The sequence below is a fragment of the Thamnophis sirtalis genome, unplaced genomic scaffold (assembly GCF_051295495.1).
Source record: "Thamnophis sirtalis isolate CommonGarterSnake01/CBP01778 unplaced genomic scaffold, rThaSir2_p1.2 scaffold_2, whole genome shotgun sequence".
In the NCBI taxonomy this organism is placed as follows: domain Eukaryota; kingdom Metazoa; phylum Chordata; class Lepidosauria; order Squamata; family Natricidae; genus Thamnophis; species Thamnophis sirtalis.
In genome coordinates this window covers 82,544,389-82,566,635 of record NW_028261382.1, presented here as the reverse complement: position 1 = coordinate 82,566,635, position 22,247 = coordinate 82,544,389, and the positions used below count along the sequence as shown (strand labels likewise).

General features: G+C 41.6%; 1 protein-coding gene and 1 long non-coding RNA gene across 4 annotated transcripts in view; one reads left to right on the top strand and one right to left on the bottom strand.

Annotated features, from left to right (window-relative positions):
* The window catches only part of PLPP5 (phospholipid phosphatase 5), a 41,845-nt gene that overhangs the window by 9,543 nt on the left and 10,055 nt on the right, over positions 1 to 22,247 (bottom strand). The window contains exon 1 of one of the 3 annotated variants that reach the window (XM_087706222.1): positions 448 to 597. The exons of 1 other annotated variant lie outside the window; for it this stretch is intronic. Coding sequence is in view for 1 of the 2 variants with exons in the window: in XM_087706220.1 (XP_087562346.1) it covers positions 419 to 495 (77 nt within the window). In the remaining variant the exon portion in view is untranslated. Of the gene's footprint in view, positions 1 to 418; positions 598 to 22,247 lie in introns of those variants that run through there. One more of the 3 variants, XM_087706220.1, reaches the window with a different exon arrangement.
* LOC148048959 (uncharacterized) lies at positions 582 to 20,521 on the top strand. Its single transcript, XR_015695561.1, has 3 exons — positions 582 to 641; positions 17,281 to 17,397; positions 19,499 to 20,521. It is a non-coding gene; the product is annotated as an uncharacterized LOC148048959 (long non-coding RNA).

Here is a 22,247-nt window from a genome sequence, read left to right as displayed (position 1 = left end):
CACCGAAAGAACAGGCCAGCATCTATCACCAGCCTACGTATCCCCCGCGGGATGCCCAGCCTGACGCACAGCGCAAAATGCCACCAAAACACTGCAGGTGCATCCTCCTTTTGAGGGCCTTCGGGCTACAGAGGACACGCAACTCGGCTCCGGTCAATTCCTAGCAACCACGACGCCGAGAAGGCCGCCCCAAGCTTTCCGAAAAGCCACGTAAATTCTTTCGCAAAACCGGAAAAGCTCCGGATGGGGAGGATGGTGAAAGGGGGAGGGAGAGACGAAGGGTGCCCACTGGCATTCCGGTAAGAGGTGGGAATGGGAACCATCCCCGAGAAGAGGGAGAGAAACGCCCCTTCCCTTTTCTGCTCCTGCCTCGCGACCCCCTCCGGGGACGGAGACCCTCCCACTCCTCGGCACTCACAAGAAGAGACCCAACAGCATCGCGCGCACCCCCACTTCCAGCAGCAGGGCCAGCCCCGCCCGCGGGACCGGACACATCCTTCCCTCCGGCTTCGGCTGCAAGCCACGCGGCGCGCGCTCTTGCTCGTCTCCCGGGGAGGAAAGAGGGGCGGAGCCTCGCTCGGCTTTTCTCTCCGCCCCCACCCACCCCCTCTTCCAGAGGCCGGCAGCGGAGTCAAAGCGGAGTGAGTCATCCATGCTGAAGTGGGAGAGGAAGAGCGCTGGGGGGGGGGGGGCGCTGTTCGTTGGTCCCTTGCATTAACCCGCTTTGGGGAGGGTAGAGACGGGGGGGGGAGCGCGAAATCCTGGACCGTAAGTGATGAGGAGAGCTGGAGGGGGGGGTGTCGATGAAGGAGGGTATTTGTAGCTCAGGGTTAACATGAGGGGTCCTTGTGCTCTTTGAGCTGGTGGTTCATTACCCCCCTTTCCTCCCCTTCTCATCTTCCGATTGTGGGAAGTTATCATCCAGCCCTCTCCCAGAAAAATGAAATATCCTAGGAAATATCGAAAAGGCAGAATATTTCTCTGGATATGAAAAGAAAGAAACATGTTTTAAAAGACAGAATAGTTGCCTGTAGCTTCCCGCCCATCCCCACTGTTAATGGGCCATTAAGACAGCCAAGCTAGTCCACTTTACATAATAAAGACTTCTCCACCAGCTGCAGGAAAGCATAATATTGGCCCTTTACTCTACTTACTCTACTCACCACATGGCATCTGAGAACTCATCCATACCTGGATTCAAAACACAGCCTAGAGAGTTGCCCCTGCATGGCCCCATGGGAGTCTGACAACCAATCAGAATACATTTCTTACACAGGAACAGGAAACAGAGAGGTGGGACTGAACAGGTTATAAAAAGCCTAGCAAGCCCCTCCCTCAGCCCTTCTCTTCTTCTCCACCAACATTGAAGCATGTGATCACCTTTTCTGTTCAGGGCTCAAGCCATGTGGTCCTGTCCACCAATAAACCATCTTTCCAAGCAGCCTCCATGTCTCCAGTGTCTTTCCCCACTTGGAGCCGAACCCAGAAGGACATTTCATTCATCACGATTATCTATGTCCTTAGCTTCTTATGACTATAACTATGTTTGTATCTTATGATTTATGTTGATTGCTATTGCTTTTGTTTGGTATCCCATGACTATCATTGAGTGTTGTGTCATGATTTATGATGATTGAATTTTATGATCATGATTTATCACTTGCTGCTTGCATGTACACAGAGAGCTTATGTACCCGAGATAAATTCCTTCCATCACATTTGGCCAATAAAGAATACTATTCTATTCTATTACCCATGTAGGTAATGCCATCAATAGTCAATAGAGTGGGAGGCACCGTGCTACGGTGGTTCTCCTCCTACCTCTCGGACAGGTCGCAGTCGGTGTTAGTGGGGGGGCAGAGATCGTCCCCTAGGCCCCTAAATTATGGGGTGCCTCAGGGTTCGGTCTTATCCCCCCTACTATTCAACATCTACATGAAACCGCTGGGAGAGATCATCCGCAGGCACGGGATTAGATACCATCAATATGCGGACGATACTCAATTGTATCTGTCCGCCCCGTGCCAACTCAATGAAGCGGTAGATGTGATGAGCCGGGGTCTTGAGGCCGTTATGGGCTGGATGAGGGCTAACAAGCTTGTGCTCAACCCAGAAAAGACCGAGTGGCTGTTGTGTTTTCCTCCCAAAGATCTGACTAGTATACCATCACTCAGGCTGGGGGGTCAAATTGTATACCCCTCAGAGAGGGTTCGCAACTTGGGAGTCCTCCTGGATCCGCAGCTGTCATTTGACCACCACCTAACGGCTGTGACCAGGGGGGCATTCGCCCAGGTTCGCCTGGTGCGCCAGTTGCGACCCTACCTGAATCGGGAGGCGCTCACAACAGTCACTCGGGCCCTAGTGATCTCCAGGCTGGAATACTGCAATGTGCTCTACATGGGGCTGCCCTTGAAGAGCATCCGGCGACTTCAGCTAGTGCAGAACGCAGCCGCGCGAGTGATTGCTCGCCCGTCAGGCCTGGGGATAAGGATAGTTGCCCCTCCCGAATGTTGTATGGATGTTGCCTACTATTTTTAGTATATGTCTCTATTTTGTTGTCTGTATCCCCCCCTTTTCCTAGTTTTATGTGAGCCGCCCTGAGTCCCCTCAGGGAAAAGGGCGGCCTACAAATTCTAATAAAACTACAAACAACAAACTAGTCCCAATTATGTTACCTAATTTGGGTGATGAAACATCTGGAAGAAAAAACCACCCAAGTCAGAGAGTACCAGGGACTCCTTAGAGCTGATAACAGGCCTCATAACCTCAGCCAAGCTTGTTGGCCAAAGCTATCTGCCACTTAGCCAACTTGTGTGAATGCAGACATTGTGGTTTTGCAAAGAATTATGGAGATTGTGACCTTCCCAACAGTTAACTGGGGCTTTATTCAAGCAGGTTTATTTATATCTATATCATCTATTCCAATTAAAGAGATGGTCTATAGCAGTGGTCGGTTTCAATTTTTTTTAGAACCTCTTCTGTAGGTGTGGCCTGCTTTGTGGGAGTGGCTTGGCGGTCATGTGACTGGGTGGGCGTGGCCCACTTAACAATGCTCTTGCTTAGCAACCAAAATGTTATCTAAGAAACTCTGGCATTTGAAGCACTCGAGTCTTAAAGCTGTCAAGTTACAAGACCCTTGCACCCCTAACCCTTTAGAAAAAAAAAACCAGGGATGTTCAAACTTAAGACTTTAGATAGGACTCTGATAGGTGGGCGGGGCGATTGGTGAACCAGCCAATCAGTGAGCGGTGGGCGTGGCAAGCGTGGTGCGGACAGGCGGGGGGAGGGAGCTGGAACCGGTAGATTTGTGGAACCTCTTCTATAGAAGAGGTTGGAACTGGCAGGAACCCACCCCTGATCTATAGCTCCAGGGATGAACTATGGAGTTCTTGGTGCCCTTTGAACTTAGTTGTTGACTTGGAGATGTTTCATTACCTGATGTGATAACATCAGAGCAAGTGAGGGTGGGGTTTGCTATAATGAAATGACTGATCAACTCCAAAAATGTGCAGGTTACAACAGTTCATTTAGTGATGGTCAAAGTTACAATGGCACTAAAAAAAGTAACTTATGACCATTTTTCATTCTTACTACCTTTGTAACATCCCCACGATTATCTGATCAAAATTCAGATGCTTGGTAAATGGTTCATATTTATGACCATTACTATGTCCCAAGATCATGTGGTCCCTTTTTGCGACCTTTTGACAAGCAAAATAAATGGGGAAGCCAGATTCACTCAATAACTGTGTTACTAACTTATCAACTGCAGTGATTCACTTAACATCTGTAGCAAGAAAGGTAATAAAATGGGGCAAACCTCAATTAAAAAGGTCTCATTTAACAACAGAAATTTTGGTCTCAATAGTGGTCGTAAGTCAAGGACTCCCTGTATACAGTAGTAGCCTCTCTCGTTGATAATCCATGGTTAACCAGACTACCCGAAGGGCAACAATCCATTGACCACTAGGTGGCCCTATTGACATTGCATAAAGCAGTGTTTCTCAACCTTGGCAACTTTAAGTCCTATGGACTTCAGCTCCCAGAATTCTGGGAGTTGAAGTCCACAGGACTTAAAGTCGCCAAGATTGAGAAACACTGACATAAAGGAAGAGAGAACCTACAGCTTCGCCTGGTGGATCCAAGATCAGGGAGGGAAGGAAGCTCTAATTCCGGCAAAATCTGAAAAGCCAGTCTGGCATTTAGTTTTGTTGCAGCTGTTGTTGAGATGGCACTTCTCTTCTTAGGAGTTAATCAAATACTAAATTCATGATCTATGCCTGATTTCAGTAGGTGGTAGCATCTGGTCTTCTATGTCTGAACTCAAGACCTAAATAGGGTTAGGTTCTTTCTAGAAACAGCATTCAGAATTGCAGTTTCCTTATAGTCTGAATTGGTCTAATACATTTAGTATAGGCTTCTTAAAATCTTTTATTGCAAGGAATTGAAATCCTGATGTATTTTAACCACTCTTTGGAAGTGACCCACCCCATTTTATTCACAACACATATAGTTTGGACAGAAGTCAGAGAAGCACTATTCTAATTTCTAATTAACGGTTGACTGCCAAGCATCTTTGACATTTATCTAAAAAGTATTGATGTCTTTGGGGGGAAAAAAGGAATTGTATGTGTCTATTACTTTTGCTTTGAACCTAGATTTCTTATACGCAAACCCTCGTGGTACCATATTCCATACTGATTTCTGTCACAACTGACCACTGTCAAGGTGTCTCCTATTCTTCTTTGTGCAGATAGTCCTCATCTTACAACAGTTCATTTAATGACCTTTCAAAGTTACAGTGGCACTGAAAACATGATTTATGACTGTTTTTCACACTTCTGACTGTTGCAGCATCCCCATGGTCACACGATCAAAATTCAGATGCTTAGAAACTGGTTCATACTTATGACCGTTGCTGTGTCCCAAGGTCATGTGATCAGGTCATCTTCTGACAAGCAAAGTCAAGGCTTGTCTTAACAACCTTAACAACCATGGTATTAACTTAGCAATTGCAACAAGTCACTTAACAATGGTGGCAAGAAAAGTCATCCAATGGGACAAGAGAAAATTCATTTTACAGCTATCTCATTTAGCAACAGAAGTTTTTGGCTCAATTGTTGCCATAAGTCAAGGACTACTTGTAGTATCTTTCCAGCTGGATGACTTCAACAAGCCAAACTGGGCTGATCTCATGAAAGCTAACATTCAGATATGGTGAATAGGAGATGGGATGGGAGATCACCAAGGAATGGGATGGGAAATAATTATCAAAGAATCTGATAGGTTACACTGGAAAGTAGAATAGAATAAAATAACAGTGTTGGAAGGGACCTTGAAGGTCTTCTAGCCCAACCCCCTGCTTAGGCTGGAAACCCTATATCAATTCAGACAAATGGTTATCCAATATCTGCTTTCAAATGGTTGACATCAGATTTTATAATCAAATGTAAAAAAATATAACCCATAACATCACTGTTATTACATGCAGACCACTATTTGGTCCTTGGTGCTCTCTGAGCTTGCTGGCTTTCTTGCATATGTTTCATTACTAAGCTAGGTAACATCATGCTAGCATTGATGATGTTACCTAGCTTGGTCAATTAAACAATTGCAAGAAAACCATCAAGTTCAGAGAGTACCAAGGGCCCCACAGTTCAATCCTGAGCTGCAAATATTCTCTTATATCAGTATCCAGACCACTGCTTTTCAAGTACAATAAATGAAGATGGCAGATGAGGAGGTCTTTGGTAGAAAATGGGGCCCATGCCAAACAACTCAAAGTGTTTGCTTGTGTCTTCTTTGTGGTGTATCTAATGGATGCTATTCCACTGAGTACTTAAGAGATAATGGTTCAGTTAATGGGAAGGAAAGTTCTAGCCAATGAAGACTCTGATCAGAAAGACAAGATTATTGGGTACCTTTGTCAATAAAGCCATCCTATTATGATGGATGGAAAATGAAGAATTAGGCTTTCTATTACCTACACAAAAAAGCTCAAAGCAAATATCAGTGAGGCATCCACTTATGGACAATTTGTAGGAGAGGGTTTAAAAGGGATGTCTCTTTTATATGGCCAAATCATAGTCCATGAAAACTTCTCTAGTCCCTGATGGTTGCCAATATTTATTGTAAACTGAGGTGATACATTGCACTAAATCAAATTTTTCTATAACTGTTACGGTATTTATTGATTGCATCACGATCGATTGGATTTGCATAAGGCCGTGAGCCAAAAGCAGACTAATCCCAAGATGATCATTCATAACCTGGCCAAGTTAATCAAGCATTGTGGTCTACAAGTTGAGAATTATGGTCTGCTTTGTGACAATTGGTTCATGCCACATTTGGCTGTGATATTTAAATTAACCAAATGGATGATATGGATACCACAATATTTTATGTCCAAAATATTAAAATTAACCTTGGTCTGATCTCAAACAGCAGGGTAAGACCTGGTTACGATTCGGAGAGGAGCTGTAGGCTGACCTGAGAATTTGAAAGACTATCTGGCATAATTCATTGGCAAATCACTTGTGGTCAAGAAAACTATAGAGATGTCCATGAAGTCCCAATGCCCCGAGAAAGGTAAAGCTTTCCATTTTAAAGATCTAAAAGTTAAGACCAACGAAAAGAACATGATTGAGAAGGAAAATAGAAGTCTATAGTTTTCTTTAAAACCTGAGCAGTTTGTTTTCAGGATTCACCTCTCTTTCATCCCTTAAACAGGACAGTTCTGGATCAGATGAAGATCTGATTTTGAGCCTTCCCAATTTATTATCATTTAAGTTAAAGGAAAAGTATATATATAATTGCTTGGCAAAGTATTATAGTGCGATGCTTTGTAATAGGAAGTATTGTAATATAATGAAATACTTCGTAAGGTTTGGCAAAGTAGTACAATACAAAGTGTATCTTTTGTACTCCAAGTGCATTTCTAATGTGCATGAAATTGTATTTGGAGATTAAAACAAAAAAATTGCAGTGTTTTCCATCTCTTGGGGGTAAGTTAGAAAAACATTAGTTGTGATGGAAATAAAAAGAAGTAGAAGCATTGCCTGCAAAGATGGTTTTCTTAAAGGGTGTTTTTTCTTCCCTTTTTATTGATAACTATGGTGGAGCTTCTGTTCACATGTAGAAATCTAATGAATAAATTTAGGATTAATGAGAGCACCATTATTATTCATTTTTATTCTTAATTTCACTGGATCTGAGGAGACTATCCCATCTTGGTTTAGACTAGTGATAAAGTAATTTCATCTTACAGATAGACCTCAGGCTTGGAACAAAAACTCTTATTGTCTTATTTTTACAAACTCAGTCGTAGTATATAATATATTGTGATTTAAAAATTAGTATGGCATTCAATAAACCATGCATAAAATAACTTAATATGAATTTTGAATCTAGCTACTCATCTGTGGTTTATATTTGTTATTTATTGGTGTTATGCCTTTTTTAACTTTACTATTTTATTTTCAAGCCACCTAGAGTCATGTGCTTGATATTGGCATATATACATATACATATACATGTATATATACATTAAGATGACCAGACGTCCCGCTTTTGGCAGGATAGTCACGATTTTGCACAATTTGTCCTGTGTCCTGCAACGTTCTTAAAAAGTCCCGTTTTTTAAAAAAAATTTATCTTTACCAATGTAAAGAGGCTGCAAGGCCGTGGCAGATACGGGTCGCCAGCGGGTTTTACTGATTTTCTACAATACATACAAGTTGCCCACTACATCCTCCATATTCGGGGAGAGACACTTGCTCCCGCGTAGCACAATCACGCCGCAGGTTTTCAAAACCACACTCTTGATTGGCTCGCAAATGGCCGGATGGTATTTTGTCTCTTCTGTCTCCCCGTTGCTCAGAAAAGCAACTTCGGGAAGGTCCTTTGCTAGCAGGCAGGTTCTAGGATGGAGGACCTTCCCAGAGTTGCTTTTCTGAGCAACGGGGAGACAGAAGGGACAAAGTACCATCCGTTTTCCTTGTGCCACGAGGGCAGGAGGAAGACTAGGACAGGGATCTCCTCTCGGATTCAGCCTGGGAGAGAAGCAGCAGAGAAAGGTAAATCAGCATTTTATATTTTATTTGCTTTCGGCCCAAGCGGGGCGGGGAAGACACCTTGCCAGAGGCTGCTGGAGAACTCTTTCCGAAGAGAGGATTTGGGAACTGGGCGGGTGAGATTGGAGCGGGAAGGCAGGGAGCGCACTTGCTCCCCTTTCCCATGGCCCACCTTTCCCCACGGAGTCTGTGGATGTGGCTGCTGGCTGTGCAGGTGGCTTGGAGGGAGGGAAGCCCCGAACCTCCTGGCATGGATCTGGCGTTGGAGATCCATGTTTCCAAAGCATAGCATTATTTCACCCCTCTCCCGTTTTCTAGGGGGGGGAGCTACGAGAAGCGGGTGGTGGCCACTTGGGGAATATTTGTGTCTCTGGGAGATCTGATCTTCCCCGCCCCTTACCTCCGAAGGGGAGGCCAGATGTAGGAGAGAGTGCTAATGATAATGACTGATTCCCTCCTGTTTCTGTGGGTTTGGCGGGGGGGGGGGGGGAGAGAAGGTAATTGCAGAGCCTGGACTGAAGTTAGGAGGCTGACTCGCTACAATAAGCGGTGACCATTACTTGGAGGAAGAAAAAGCGTAGCCGTGCGATGGAGATTTGCTCTTTCAGAACCTGCATCATCTTTTTTTTCCAAATTAAAAAAAAAAGCCTTTTAAACATTCGTATTCCTAAAGGCAAAAAAACCCCATGAGGCTTGCTGGAGAACAGAGTGGAGGTGACGTGTGAGGGGGAGGCGGGCTGCCGTGATGGGGGGAGATGTTGCCGAAATAATTCAATCTGTCAGGAACTCGGCGGTGGAGGGGGGAGGTCAGTGGGAAGACTTTGCCGGCCTGATGCCAGCCATAGCTCTGAAGTTGCTCTCCTTTCTACTGAAGCAACAGATGTTTCTCTTGCTTAACATCTCGGTGTTTTTCGCATCAAGAGGGAGTGAGTGAAGTCCTTTTCCGGATTGCTGGTGGTGGAGGTGCGGGCCCATTGCCCCTGCTCAGCAAAGCAAGTCCGGGGAAGTCCTTTGCGCCAGCTAGAAAAGGTCTTCACTCCCTCCCTCTTGCAGCACGCCCTGATGCGAAAAATGCAGAGATCGGCGCACTTGGGGCTGCTGCTGCTGCGACGTCTAGGGAGGCTCCGCTGGTCTGGAACCCAGCCGCGGGGGGAGGGATCCCCCTTGTGTTACTCGTCTTCCCGGATGGGCTGGTAAGGGGATAGAAAAAGTTTTTCTCCAGTCCCAGGTTTCAGCTTCTTGGCTTCAGTATCTCTTTCCAGCTTCTTTTGTTGAGCCTGTAATTAAAGTTCTTTTTTATGTCTTAGGAAAGATCACCTGGTTAAAAAGAAGGAAGAGGCTCCGCTGGTCCGGAGCCCATCTGCAGGTTGGGAGGGAGGGAGAGACAGACAGAAAGACAGACAGACAGAGACACAGACACAGACACACACACACACACACACACACACACACACACAGAGTGAGTGATTGAGTGAGTGAGTGAGTGAGTGAGAGGCAGACAGACAGACACACACACACACATATACACACAGAGTGACAGAGAGAGAGGATGTGAGGGGAGAAAGATAGAGAGATAGAGAGAGGGGGGGAGGGAGAGAGACAGAGAGGGACACACACAGAGTGAATGATTAAGTGAGTGAGAGACAGACAGACAGACAGACACACATGCACAGAGTGACAGAGAGAAAGGAAGGGAGGGGAGAGAGATAGAGAGAGAGGGAGGGAGAGAGCTTTCAATTTGTAGGGATGTAACCTTGCTGTTTTTGCCTGCTCTCAAAAAGATGAGCAGGGTTGAACCTGGCTAATAATTGGAGGGGAATCCACCTGGGAATCTCAGTACTGTATATTTAATAGGAAAATATTAAAAATTGTCCAAAAGTAACAATGACAATTTCCATACTACTGCTAAGAAAATTACGACCCATCAATAAAATTATAGGAGCTGAGTTTAACTCAAGAGAAACTTGTCTAGAGGTAGACAGTTATATAACAATTCCACAATTCTGAAAGAACAAGCTTGTTCTATATGAAATTTAATGCTACAGCAGAATGAAGTAACACTGAAGATAAGTGCAGGTAGTCCTCAATGCACGACCACAATTGAGCCCAAAATTTATGTTGCTAAGTGAGAAATTTATTGAGTTTTGCCCCATTTTACAATTTTTCTTGCTACATTTGTTAAGTGAATCATTGCAGTTAAATTAGTAACATGGTTGTTGAGTGAATCTGCTTTCCCCATTCTTTGCTTGTCAGAGGGCCGCGAAAGGGAATCACATGAGTCCGGAAAACTGCAACTGTCATAAATCTCTGTCAGTTGCCAAGCATCCGAATGTAAATCTTGTGACCATGGGGATGCTGCAATGGTCATAAGTGTGAAAAATAGTAGAAGTCCTTTTTCTGTGCCGTTGTAACTTTGAACTGTCACTAAATGAACTGTTGTATATTGAGGACTGCCTATATTACATTTTATTTTTAAAAAATAGCCAATAATTTATATCCTTGAATAAGACTGCATTTAATTCATATAATTATATTTTATGATTATTTACATAGAGATAAATCTTACTAATTATTATGCTTATAAACTAAGGCAGAGGAACTTGTACTATACTCCCTTTCACAGCAACAATCCCTTGGAAGTAGATTAACTTGAGACCTAATGAGGTAAAGGCATCTGGAGTGAGTTCGTAGTTAAATGACTACATTTTATTTCTTCATAGCTTCACTATCATGGCAAACAGGTCTATTGGTAAACTGTAAACATTTTGCTAATTGGTGCCATTTTTAAGAAAATATACACAGGATTGAAGTACTAGAGAAAATTGTTATTAGAACAATAATACTGCATTATGTTTTTATTTTTGTTTATTTAAAGTGACAAGTAATGTGAAATTAATCTCATCAGACAATATATATTTAATTCCCATGGTATGGCAAACATTAATACTAGATTTGTTACTTGTATCTCATTAGAATATAAAATACATATTTTGTTGGAGGGGCTTGTATAGAAATTTTAAATATTTACAAATGAAAGACACAAGATTATTTTGAAGTATTTAAAAGCAAGTCATCCTCCAAAATTAATGACATAGCCCTCCTAACAGGACCCTTTAAAAAAACAAATATATAAGTATTATTGTTGTACACAGAAAAATTTACAAAATGTTTTAAAATCATAAAATGACATCATAAAGCAGTTTGTCATTGTCAGTAAGAATACTTTGTCACTGTGCACACAACTGTACTGCTGATATTGAAGAATACTGTGTCTCACATATTCCTGTGAAATACCAAGATTGGCAGAATCTCCCTTTGAGTGATTTAATTGCCCTGAATCCATTCATCAGCTTGATGATGTTATTGCAACATTCACTTCATTTTTGATCATACAAATCAGCTCTTTCTGGTTCACCATATTTATATTTTTGGCCCAGCAATAATTATACTTATGGCAACATAATCATCACCATAAAGAAGCTGCTTTCAGCAGTGAATTTCAGTTGAAGCGACTTCAGCACTCAAAAATTCAGTTGTGGCACGTTGCTTAAAGCATGCTTGAGAACCTGTCACAGCCTTCCATTTCACAACAATAGCAACCCAATGTTTTTTCAAAACTACTTCTCAACAATCAAGACGGAAATATGTTTCAGCATTTCTGACATGTCAGTACTACCTTTTATGGCAATTGACAACCTTGGAGCCATTATTTTTCACTCAATCCTTACACTATGTAAGCGGAGATCAAATAAATACAACAGGCAGGAGGGTGGGAAAGGTGATAATTCTGAGGGAAAAAATGCCTGGGTCAACATTAATTTGAGAAGCAGCTATGATCCTGCCATGAGATGCTAGTACAACATTTCTTTAGTGTTTTACACAATCCATGTTCAGCTGACATATGTATTACATTTGCCTGTTTTGCCCACTTTGAGCCATCCTCTAACACACTGGTAAACTCCACACAACACTGATCCAAGATTGCATAGTGTGAGAACAGAGTGCACTGCTATTTATACAAAGCAGGTGCATTGCTTTAGTGCACATATAACACCCATATGGATGTTTAACACAAACAGTGTTTAATACAGCATCACTCTATTTCAAGTGTTTGAAAAGCAATTTTTTAAATTTTCAGCCCCACTCCAAGAACCTTCCCACCTCAGATCCCAAGCTGCTGTTTAGTTATATATAGAATTGTCAGTCACATGCTTCCGTTTGAAGGAGACATCTTCCTCCTCCTCCTCCTCCTCCTCCTCCTCCTCCTCCTCCTCCTCCTCCTCCTCCTCCTCCTCAGTCAGCACCTCTAGTCTAAGGTGACCAGACGTCCCGCTTTTGGCAGGGCAGTCCCGATTTTGAACAATTTGTCCCGCGTCCCACGGCGTTTTAAAAAAGTCCCGTTTTTTAAAAAAAATTTAATCAACACCCCCCCCCCCCAGTCAATGGTGTCCCTCTTTACCAATGTTAAAATCTGGTCACCTTAATATACATATACATATACATATACATATACATATACATATACATATACATATACATATACATATACATATACATATACATATACATATACATATACATATACATATACATATGCATGCATATTAAATGGAGATCTGAAAAAAAGACAACCAAGCTGTGTTCCTAATCATCCAGAAATCTTTGAGTAGATCCCAGTCTGCCTTCCTGCATAGATCTACAGTAATTTCTCTAAGCTGCCTTCTAAAATTCTACCATTTATGCATGGGCATCAATTATAATTCCCAGAGATGTCATTTGCATAACTGATACCAAGTGATGCAAGTTATGTAATGCTCATCATATGTGCAATTAGTATGGTGCACATGATAGCAGTTGCCTGTCTTCTTTCCCTGATAATATATGTCAATCACTAGTACATGATAATATAAATTATCCATCCATCCATCCATCCATCCATCCATCCATCCATCCATCCATCCATCCATCCATCCATCTATTTGTCATTATTATTTTCATAAATAACTATATTATATTGTATTATAACTTAAATAAATATGGCAAATATTAATTGCAGACTAACTAGACGCATCTATAAGTTGGCTATAGTTTTTACACATGATACAGTGAGATATAGTTACAATAATAGAACTGCACATATCTATAAATCAAATAAGAGATATAACATTAATATGACATGGTATTGTCCAAATATGTGTCAGCATACATTTTCAATATAATAACACATGATTAATAGTTTCAGATGTGCCTAGAAAGAGAAATATTTCAAATGTAATTCCACAGGGACCTTGATTGACAAAGCTGAAAGGCTGGTTAAAGATAACCTTGATTTTTCTGACTTTAGTTAAACCACAGTTCTCTATATCATGCACATATTTACAACCCTGTGCATTTATAGCACACACTTTTTACTCCGTTGTGGGGAGCAGAATGGGGAAGTTGATGGTTGAATGAAAATTGGAAATGTCGGTACATAATTGACTAATCATTTCCCTATCTGTAGATTTTCAAGCATGGGGAAGAAAGCTTTGCTATTTGCAAATCTCCTCTTTGGTTTTGATCAGGCTTTCTCCCATACTCTACTGTAAGCTAAGAATGGAGTAAGCCACAAGGCACATTATTAGAATTTGACTGAAGTAATGGGCACTGCTAACATTCAAAGATCTTGGGCATGGCAGGGCGCATGATTCATTGGCACACAAGTGACTGATCACATGCCACATAACCCTCTTGCTGGGATCGCTTGCATTCTTCCCATCAGGCAGGCTCAAGTTGCTCGAAGTGATGATGAAGTCAACACATTCCTCCATTTGAGTTTCTCTGCTCTCATTAAGCCAGAGGGGCAAAGAACAGTTGGGGTAGAAAACTCCATTGGGAAACTCCTTGGCATTATCCCTGTAAAAAATGGTGTCATTGGCCTCCAAGGTGATGTTCTCAATCATTGCACTGCCATAGCAAAGATTTTCCAGCGTGGTGGAATTTTTCTTGACATTTTTGAAGACCTTCCTCCACATCCTCCTCCTATGTAAGTTGCTCCACCTCACGCAGAGACCAACATCGCTGCAGAGGCCTGCAAGGAAGACCGCAACCAGCAGATGCTTCCACATTGCAAAGTCTTTGGGGGAAAAAAGATACACGCTCAAATATTGCATAAGTAGCAGCACTGAAAAAGTATTATGCCTAAATAAATGTGGCAAATATTAATTGTAGACTAACTAGACACATCTATAAGTTGGCCATAGTTTTTACATTTTTACATTTGATACAGTGAGATATAGTTACAATAATAGAACTGCAAATATCTATGAATCAAATAAGAGATATGTGATTGAGATGTTGTGGGATTATTCAAGTTGCAATATAGTAAAACATACTTAATAGTTTCAGATCCCTGTGAATTTACAGCACACACTTTTTCCTCTGTTGTGGGGAGCAGAATGGGGAAGCTGATGGTTGAATGAAAATTGGAAATGTCGGTACATAATAGACTAATTGTTTCCCTATCCAACATATTGCATAAGTAACAGTTCTGAAGAAATTTGGAAACCATTGCAATTGTAAGAATTTCATAGAAATTGCCTTGCATGAACCTTATTCCGGCAACGGATATTAGTTTAACCCTTGTTCTGCCTGCTAAAGAAAAAGAAACTTCCTTTGGCATGCAAGAACAGTACTAGACAAGAGCCAACAGAAACTCAATTTGCACTAAGATTCACATTCAAATAGATTCTTCTGCACTACTCAACCAAGATTAAATTAAAACCCCTTTACATCTTAGCCATAAAAAAACAAACCTTGTGTGTGTGTCGGCTCCAAAAATCAAAAAAGACCTTGTGATTCTTTTCAACAGATTTTTTTAATTTTCACTGACTCATAGACGGAAAGGATGCTAACAGTTGCTTAAGGCATATATTCTGGAAACTTAGGGACGAACTGTCTTCACCCTGCGTCTCTCACACAAACTCTCTGACCTGAGTTCTCTCTTGCTTCTCTGAAATGCCCTCCCTCAACTGGCAATCCTGACTATATCGCAGTGTGCTTGTGTGTGAAAGGAGGAGTGAGACTGAAAAGCAGATAACAGCAAAGACATAGATGAAATTTTGCATTTATTTTTTGGTCTAAAGCAACAGAAAAGAAAAGGAATAAACACAGATGTAATTACGATGCAATTTTCTAGAATAGAAAATTGTTTTTTTTTTAAAGTGAAAAAATGCAAGAGGAAAAAGGAATCAAAGCATAAGATATTGATAAAACAGTCAACAGTTACAAATCTACGTATATTTATCTAATGCAAATATTATCCAAGTGCATACATACCCTGTTTCCTTGAAAATAAGCCCTCCCCAGATAATCAGCCATCCCCTAAAATAATTAAATTCACCTGCAGCAGGTCCCTGCCATTTCCTGGGGGTGGAAGAATATGCCCCACATACCCCTGCCATCCTCCCGCAAATGCTAGCTACCATTCCCCTTCTCTTAGTGGCGGCTGCAAAAAGTGCGGCAGGCCCAGTGATACTAGGGCTGGCAAGAGTGGGCCAGAAACAGAGACAGAACTTCCGGTCCTCTCGGGATCAGCTGATCCGCAGGCTGCGGGCTGAGGTTAAGGGGCCTCCTGCATCTCACAAATAACAAGGCCTCCCCAAAAATAAAGCCAAGCGCTTATTTCAGCAGCCCCCAAAAAAGGACGTCTCTTATTTTTGGGGAAACATAGTATTTATTTCTAATACAGTTATATAACTATTTTTAATCTACTGTATTTTGCAGAAATGCATTCCTTGTTTCATTATACTTGTCCACACAAAGTCTATGTCTATAGCCAATCTGCTCATAGGTGGCCATTGCAATCAGGTCTTCAATAAATTGAGTGAATGGGGCCATACATTTATTTTTCTTCCGTGTTTCCCCGAAAATACGACAGGGTCTTATTTTCTTTTTACTTACAAAATATGGCATTGGGCTTATTATAGGGGAGGGCTTATTGTTTTGGGGTTGCCGGGCAACTGCTCCCTTGCGAACTGCTCCTGAAGAGCTGGGCACAGCCTCAGGGGCGAAGCAGCCATGAGGTGACCAAGCTCACAAGCAACCGCCTGGCCAAACCCCCTCTCCAGCCGGGCAGAGCGCCATTCACTGACCTAGGGGGTATCCCTAATGTGCCAAGCCACGGGAGATGGCGCTTTAGGGATATCCCCTAGGTCAGTTAATGATGCTCTGCCCAGCTGGAGAGGGGGTTTGCCAGGCAGTTGCTCGTGAGCGTGGTCACCTCATGGCTGCTTCGCCCCTGAGGCTTTGCCCGGCTCTTCGGGAGCCAGTTCGCAAGGGAGTAGCCACCCGGCAACTCCCCCCTCTGGCCAGGCAGAACACCATTCCCCAACCTAGCGGTATCCTGAAGGCGCCAAGCAATGTGAGTGCCTTTTCCCCTGGCTCCTGCGGCTTGGTGCCTTCAGGATACCACTAGGTTGGTGAGCAGTGCTCCACCTGGCCGGAGGGGGGGCTGTCCAGGGGGTTTATTTTCAGGCTTATATTTTTGCCCACGCGAAAAATGTGGCAAGGCTTTCGTTTCAGGACAGGTTGTATTTTGGGGGAAACACGGTAGTACTGCAATATCAGTCTGTTGGCCACAGTAGGCGTCTAGAGAATCCATTTACAGTGTCCACTAATCAAATTCCATCTCCTAGGCCTGCAATTCAAGATAATATCATTTGACACCTTTAGCTTTTGTAACACAAATGCATTTATATAGTCCAACCCTTTTTCTCAACACTTAATAAATGTTAGACATTGTTAGATTCCTCAGCATTTTGTTAAGATTACATGTAGCTCTTGATTAAACTCCATCTGAAGATGCCAATCACAATGATCAGCAACGTATCAGAAAATCTGTTGTCTAGATCACGGTGACGAAACCCTGACATTCAGCACTCCAACAGATACCAGCCATGAAAACCTACCCAGTTTCACTATTTTATATATTTTTATCTTTTTCAGTTGGACATTTCCTTTTTTAATACTTTAGCTCTTGAATTGTTGGCTTAAAAATGATCTCAAAGGTAAAAGCATTGTAACTTGAAGAACAGAATCTAAAAAGAGATCATGTCTTTTCCTGGAACAAGCCAGCAGACACACCCGAAGCTAACCAGCTAAAAATGGATTCTTATCTAATAGGCAAAGAACTAAAGATCCTTATGGAAACTTTTCTATCCGCTAATAGATTTGCTGTGCTGGGCTCTCAGCCTTTATCTACAGTTCTAACAAATTCTGCATGATCTCTTCCTCCAAATGTTGGAAGAAAGCTCTCTACAACCACCTTTGGAAACTCACCATGGAGGTATGTTTGTAAATGCATTCTTTTTTTCAGCAGAAAGAGTTATTTCTTTTCTTTGAGAAGCTTCAGATAAGTCAACAAGAAACTTGGTTGCTTTGAAAAGTTGATTGGCACCCTGGGAGAGAGTCTTCATAGGTATTCATTTGATTCTCCAGATAATTTTACTTGTTTGTTTCTGGCTAGGCTCCCAAATGGTGTAATAAATCATTTAGCAAAAGTTCCTAAACTGCACACAGTCAGAATGGATAGCTTTATTCATACTATCTGGGGATGAAAAAGAATTGTAGTCCAACCTATCCAGGGAGGAAGGCTGCTACAATGCTTTTTAAGCACTATAAAGGCTGAATACTCTTGGGAGTAACTTACCCCTCAGTAGGAATTATTCCTGGTGGGCTTCCCTGGAGGTCTGTTCCTTGGAAAGGCAAGCCTCTCTATGCTCGAGGATTGATCTCTCCTGAAATTTATAATGGCAGGAGGGGTACTTTAATTGCCAAGTATGGCCAATATCCCAGAGGATCTGCCATCCCTGAACTCTGCAGTTACCATATTGTGATTCATTTGTTAGTTGAATATTTTTTTTTCTAGTGGGAAGTTCCAATACAGGGGAAAGAAACTCCTGAAGCTCATCACAGACTTCAGGCAGAAGTTGTGTTTTTAGTGATGATTGCAAAGAAAAAAGATAAATTGCATCCCTTAACATTAGTTTTAAAACTAGGAGTATATGTTCATTACTCAGGAGTGTCTGAAGGTCTTTTAGTTGAAGTGCATATGCCTCTGAATACAATTCTAGCAAAGTCAGATTGATACAATATGATGTCAGCCCAACCAGCTAGATCTGACTAAGAAATCAGTATTTGTATAAATCAGGATCTTTTATTGTAACAGCTATAGTAATTGATTCCAGCATGTTGACAAAAAAGCTGGAACATTCAGTCACATTTTTCATTACCCCTGAAACTTCAGCAAGCAGATGTCCGTTGCTATGGAAACTTTTTCCTCGGTAAATAAAACAGAATAAAACTAAAGCCATTGTTCTTCTCCCAATTGAATTATAGTGGAGAAAAGAGATGCAGATGGATATTTTGGTACCAATCAATTGTTTTCTTTTCTGTTTCTGGAAAGGATATTTGCAAAGAAATGATACATCCCTTCACATATATGATTCTGAAGAAAAATAGCAGGCTGGGAGGCACAGTAGAAGGGTGATAACATCCTGGTGAGCTAAAAAGTAAACCTGAATTTAAAAATTGCCAACAGAAGGAAGAAAAAACAATTCCATTCATTGATAGTTGCTGAATTTCTTTTACCCATGCAAGATTCGGTGCATCTTTTAAACTACTTTAATGCTCCCAGGATCAGTCCAGGTGGACATTGGTTGCACTAAAATGAACCTTTTTAAAAGGTACAGTATTCAACTTTATCCTCAGAAGCTAATATTGAAAGGGTAGGTTTAGCTAGAAGCTACTGAGCCATCTGCTTTTCCTCAAAAGGCTGGGAATTACTCATCGAAATATCTGATTTCCAAATCCATTTAGCAGAATGGTAACCTGTTTCAAAGGCGGCTCTTATTTGTTTTGCTTTCCAAGCTAAGCCATATTTGACACTGAACATGCACCACTGAATTTGACACTAAATGTAATCCAATACCTGCTTATTATCAGACAACTGGATAAATATATAGGGGGCCACAAACGTCAACTAGATTATTTGATCGTCTGTAGAGATTCTCAGTCATCCAGGTCATGGTTGTCCTAAAGGTGCTTTTTCAGGAGGCAACTGGACTTTCTTGTTTTTTTCTTTTGAAGACTTTTTGCTTCTTATCCAAGGAGCTTCTTCAGCTCTGAATGGATGGTGGGAAATGGAAAGATTTATATTCCTTGCAGACATCTGGTCATTTTCATCCTTTTAGAGGGTCATTGAAGCACTTGGAGATTTGTCTGTGTCCTCAGGGTCACCTTGAGATTATAGATGATCTAATGCAGTTGCCCCAATAACTTACTTTCTATGATTATTACTATTGTGGCTTTGCTGAGATGAAATTGGGAATGTTACATGGTCAAGTTGAAATCATATCCATAACTGTAATTTGTGTTCTGTTCTTCAGATTGGACGAAGGAGAAGAAAAAAATAGAAAATTTGCACCGGCTGTAGATACGAAGCACATCTTCATATATGCGAGGCATTGATGTTTGGAAAAAGAGTGATTAGTTTCATACTAAGAGACAGAATCCAGAAATGGAATCAGATGTTCTCTCATCTGTCAAACACTCAATGGATGTTTGGCAGATGACCCAAAACATTTGCATCATTAGAAACAGAATCCAGAGGCAAATGTTTTCTGCTTTGTCACAGCACTCAAGCCTTCTCATTTTCTAATCCAATTAGTAGAATGTGGTGCAGAGCTTTTATGGCAAATTCGCAGTCATAAACAATGGTCTCTTGTTTACACCAAACATGCCACACCCAATTTTAAGGAAGAGAACTGAATTTGAGGATGCTCACTTTAGAAGGAGACAGGCAGGGAAACTGACTCCAATCCAATCCAATCCAATCAAAGTGGACGTAGCTACTAGATTGACAACAAACCCCACTCTCCCCCTGCATTACCTGCTTCCCCCGCCCATCTTTTAATCTCATATTACGTATTTTTATTATTTCATTGTTTTATTGTTTCACTATGTTGTTACTGTTGCATTTTCCTTTTCATTCCTTGATTTTTACCGTGGTAAGTCACCTAGAGTAGCTCCATGGCGAGATACATAGAAAATAAATTCAACAAATAATAAAAGCAAGCAAAAGTAATACCAATAGTAATAGGTGTCTTGGGTGCAATCCCAAAACAATGGGAGCATCACTTGAATATTATTGGCATTGACAAATTCACCATCAATCAATTACAAAAGGTGGTTTTATTTAGAATAGCTGATATCCTACAGTGATATCTTAACACTATCAAACATCCACATCTGCCTCTCCAAGATCCTTGGAAAATACTACTTAGGAAAGGTGCCAAATCCAGTCCAAACATCTGGCTGACTAAATAAAATTCCAAAACAACATGGGCATCACTTGAACATCATCGGCATTGACAGATTTATCATTAGTCAATTGCAAAAAGGCAGCTTTACTTGGAACATCTTATATTCTGTGATAATATCTTAATACCATTAAATATTTACATCTGTTTATCCCAGTTCCTTGAAAAGGACTCAATAGGTGAACAAAAATGCCAAATCCAGTCTGAACATCTGTCTGATTGTGCAATAAATCATCATAATAAAATTATTCCCGAGGCTTTACACATTGCATTAGAATACTCAGAATTATTATATCTTGAGTAATTTAATATCCTTTGCCGAGAATAAGGTTCGTGCAAGGCAATTTCTATGGAATCAGGAGTTTGCAGGGACTTGTTAATTTTCTTTGGGAGTGGTAGGAATTAATTAAACCTTTTCTTCTTTTGAAGGTGTCAGCAAATACATACACACACACACACAAATACACACACACACACACACACTGTGAATGTTTCTAGGGTGAAGAAATGTATACCATATTGGGTGGAAGCCCAGTTTTATTTCTGAACTCGAATATGAGTGTTTAGTATTGGAGGGGCCTTGTACCACTGTTGACATATATGGCAGATTGCAGAATAAGTGAAACCAACCACACCCCTGATTTATTTGTCGTCTGACTTCAAAGAAGAAAAGAGACAATGGACTGGGGGAAACAAATGAGGCGAAGATTACAAATGCTGAATACGAACAAGATTTTGTAATGCTAGTTACATTGGAAATCCATCTAAGCAGTATGGGAAAGCTGCATGAGAGCCACTGTACTGGTTAAGGTATCAGGCTAGAAACCAGAAGACCATGATTCTAGTCTGGATGAATACTGTCTCCAGTTTTGGTCACCACACTATAAAAAAGAAGTAAAGAGAAGAGCAACCAGGATGATTAGGGAACTGGAGGCTAAAACATACAATGAATGGTTGCAGGAACTGGGCATGGCTAGTCTAGTGAAGAGAAGTGTTGAAAGAAAAGTCCTTCTGGGTTCAACTCCAAGTGGGGAAAAAGACACTGGAGACATGGAGGCTGCTTGGAAAGATGGTTTAATGTGGGGGCCAGGACCACATGGCTTGAGTCCTGAACAGAAAAGCTGCGGGGAGCTACTTTGTCTTTAAAACATGTTTTTCCCTTTTCACATCCAGGGAAATATAATATTCTGCCTTTTCAATATTTCCTAGGATATTTCATTTTTCTAGGAGAGGGACGGGTTTTAACTTCCTACAGAAGGACCAGAGGAGACAGGATAGCAGTCTTCCAATATTTGAGGGGCTGCTACAAAGAGGAGGGAGGGTGTCAAGGTATTTTTCCAAGGCACCTGAAGGCCAGACAAGGAATAATGGATAGAAACTGATCAAGGAGAGATTCGAACTAGAAATAAGTAGACATTTTCTGACAGTGAGAACTATCAACCAGTGGAAGAGCTTGCCTTCAGAAGTTGTGGGAGCTTCATTACTGGAGATTTTCAAGAAAAGATTGGACTCCCATTTGTCAGAAAAGGTGTAGGGTCTCCTGCTTTGGATGTGGGGTTGGATTAGATGACCTATAAGGTCCTTTCCAATTCTATTAATCTGTAAAGTCTGAGTTAGTCTCAGGCACAAATCCAGGTTGGTACCTTGGGCCAGTCATTCCCCCAACTTCAGGAAAGAGACAATGGCAAACCACTTCTGAAAAACTGCTGTTGCCAAGAATCGGAAAAAGCACCCTCTCCTACAACACACAATGGCAGATGGTACCGCTTCCTGCCAATGTAAAGATCTGCATTTTTAGAAGGGACAACACTGGCAC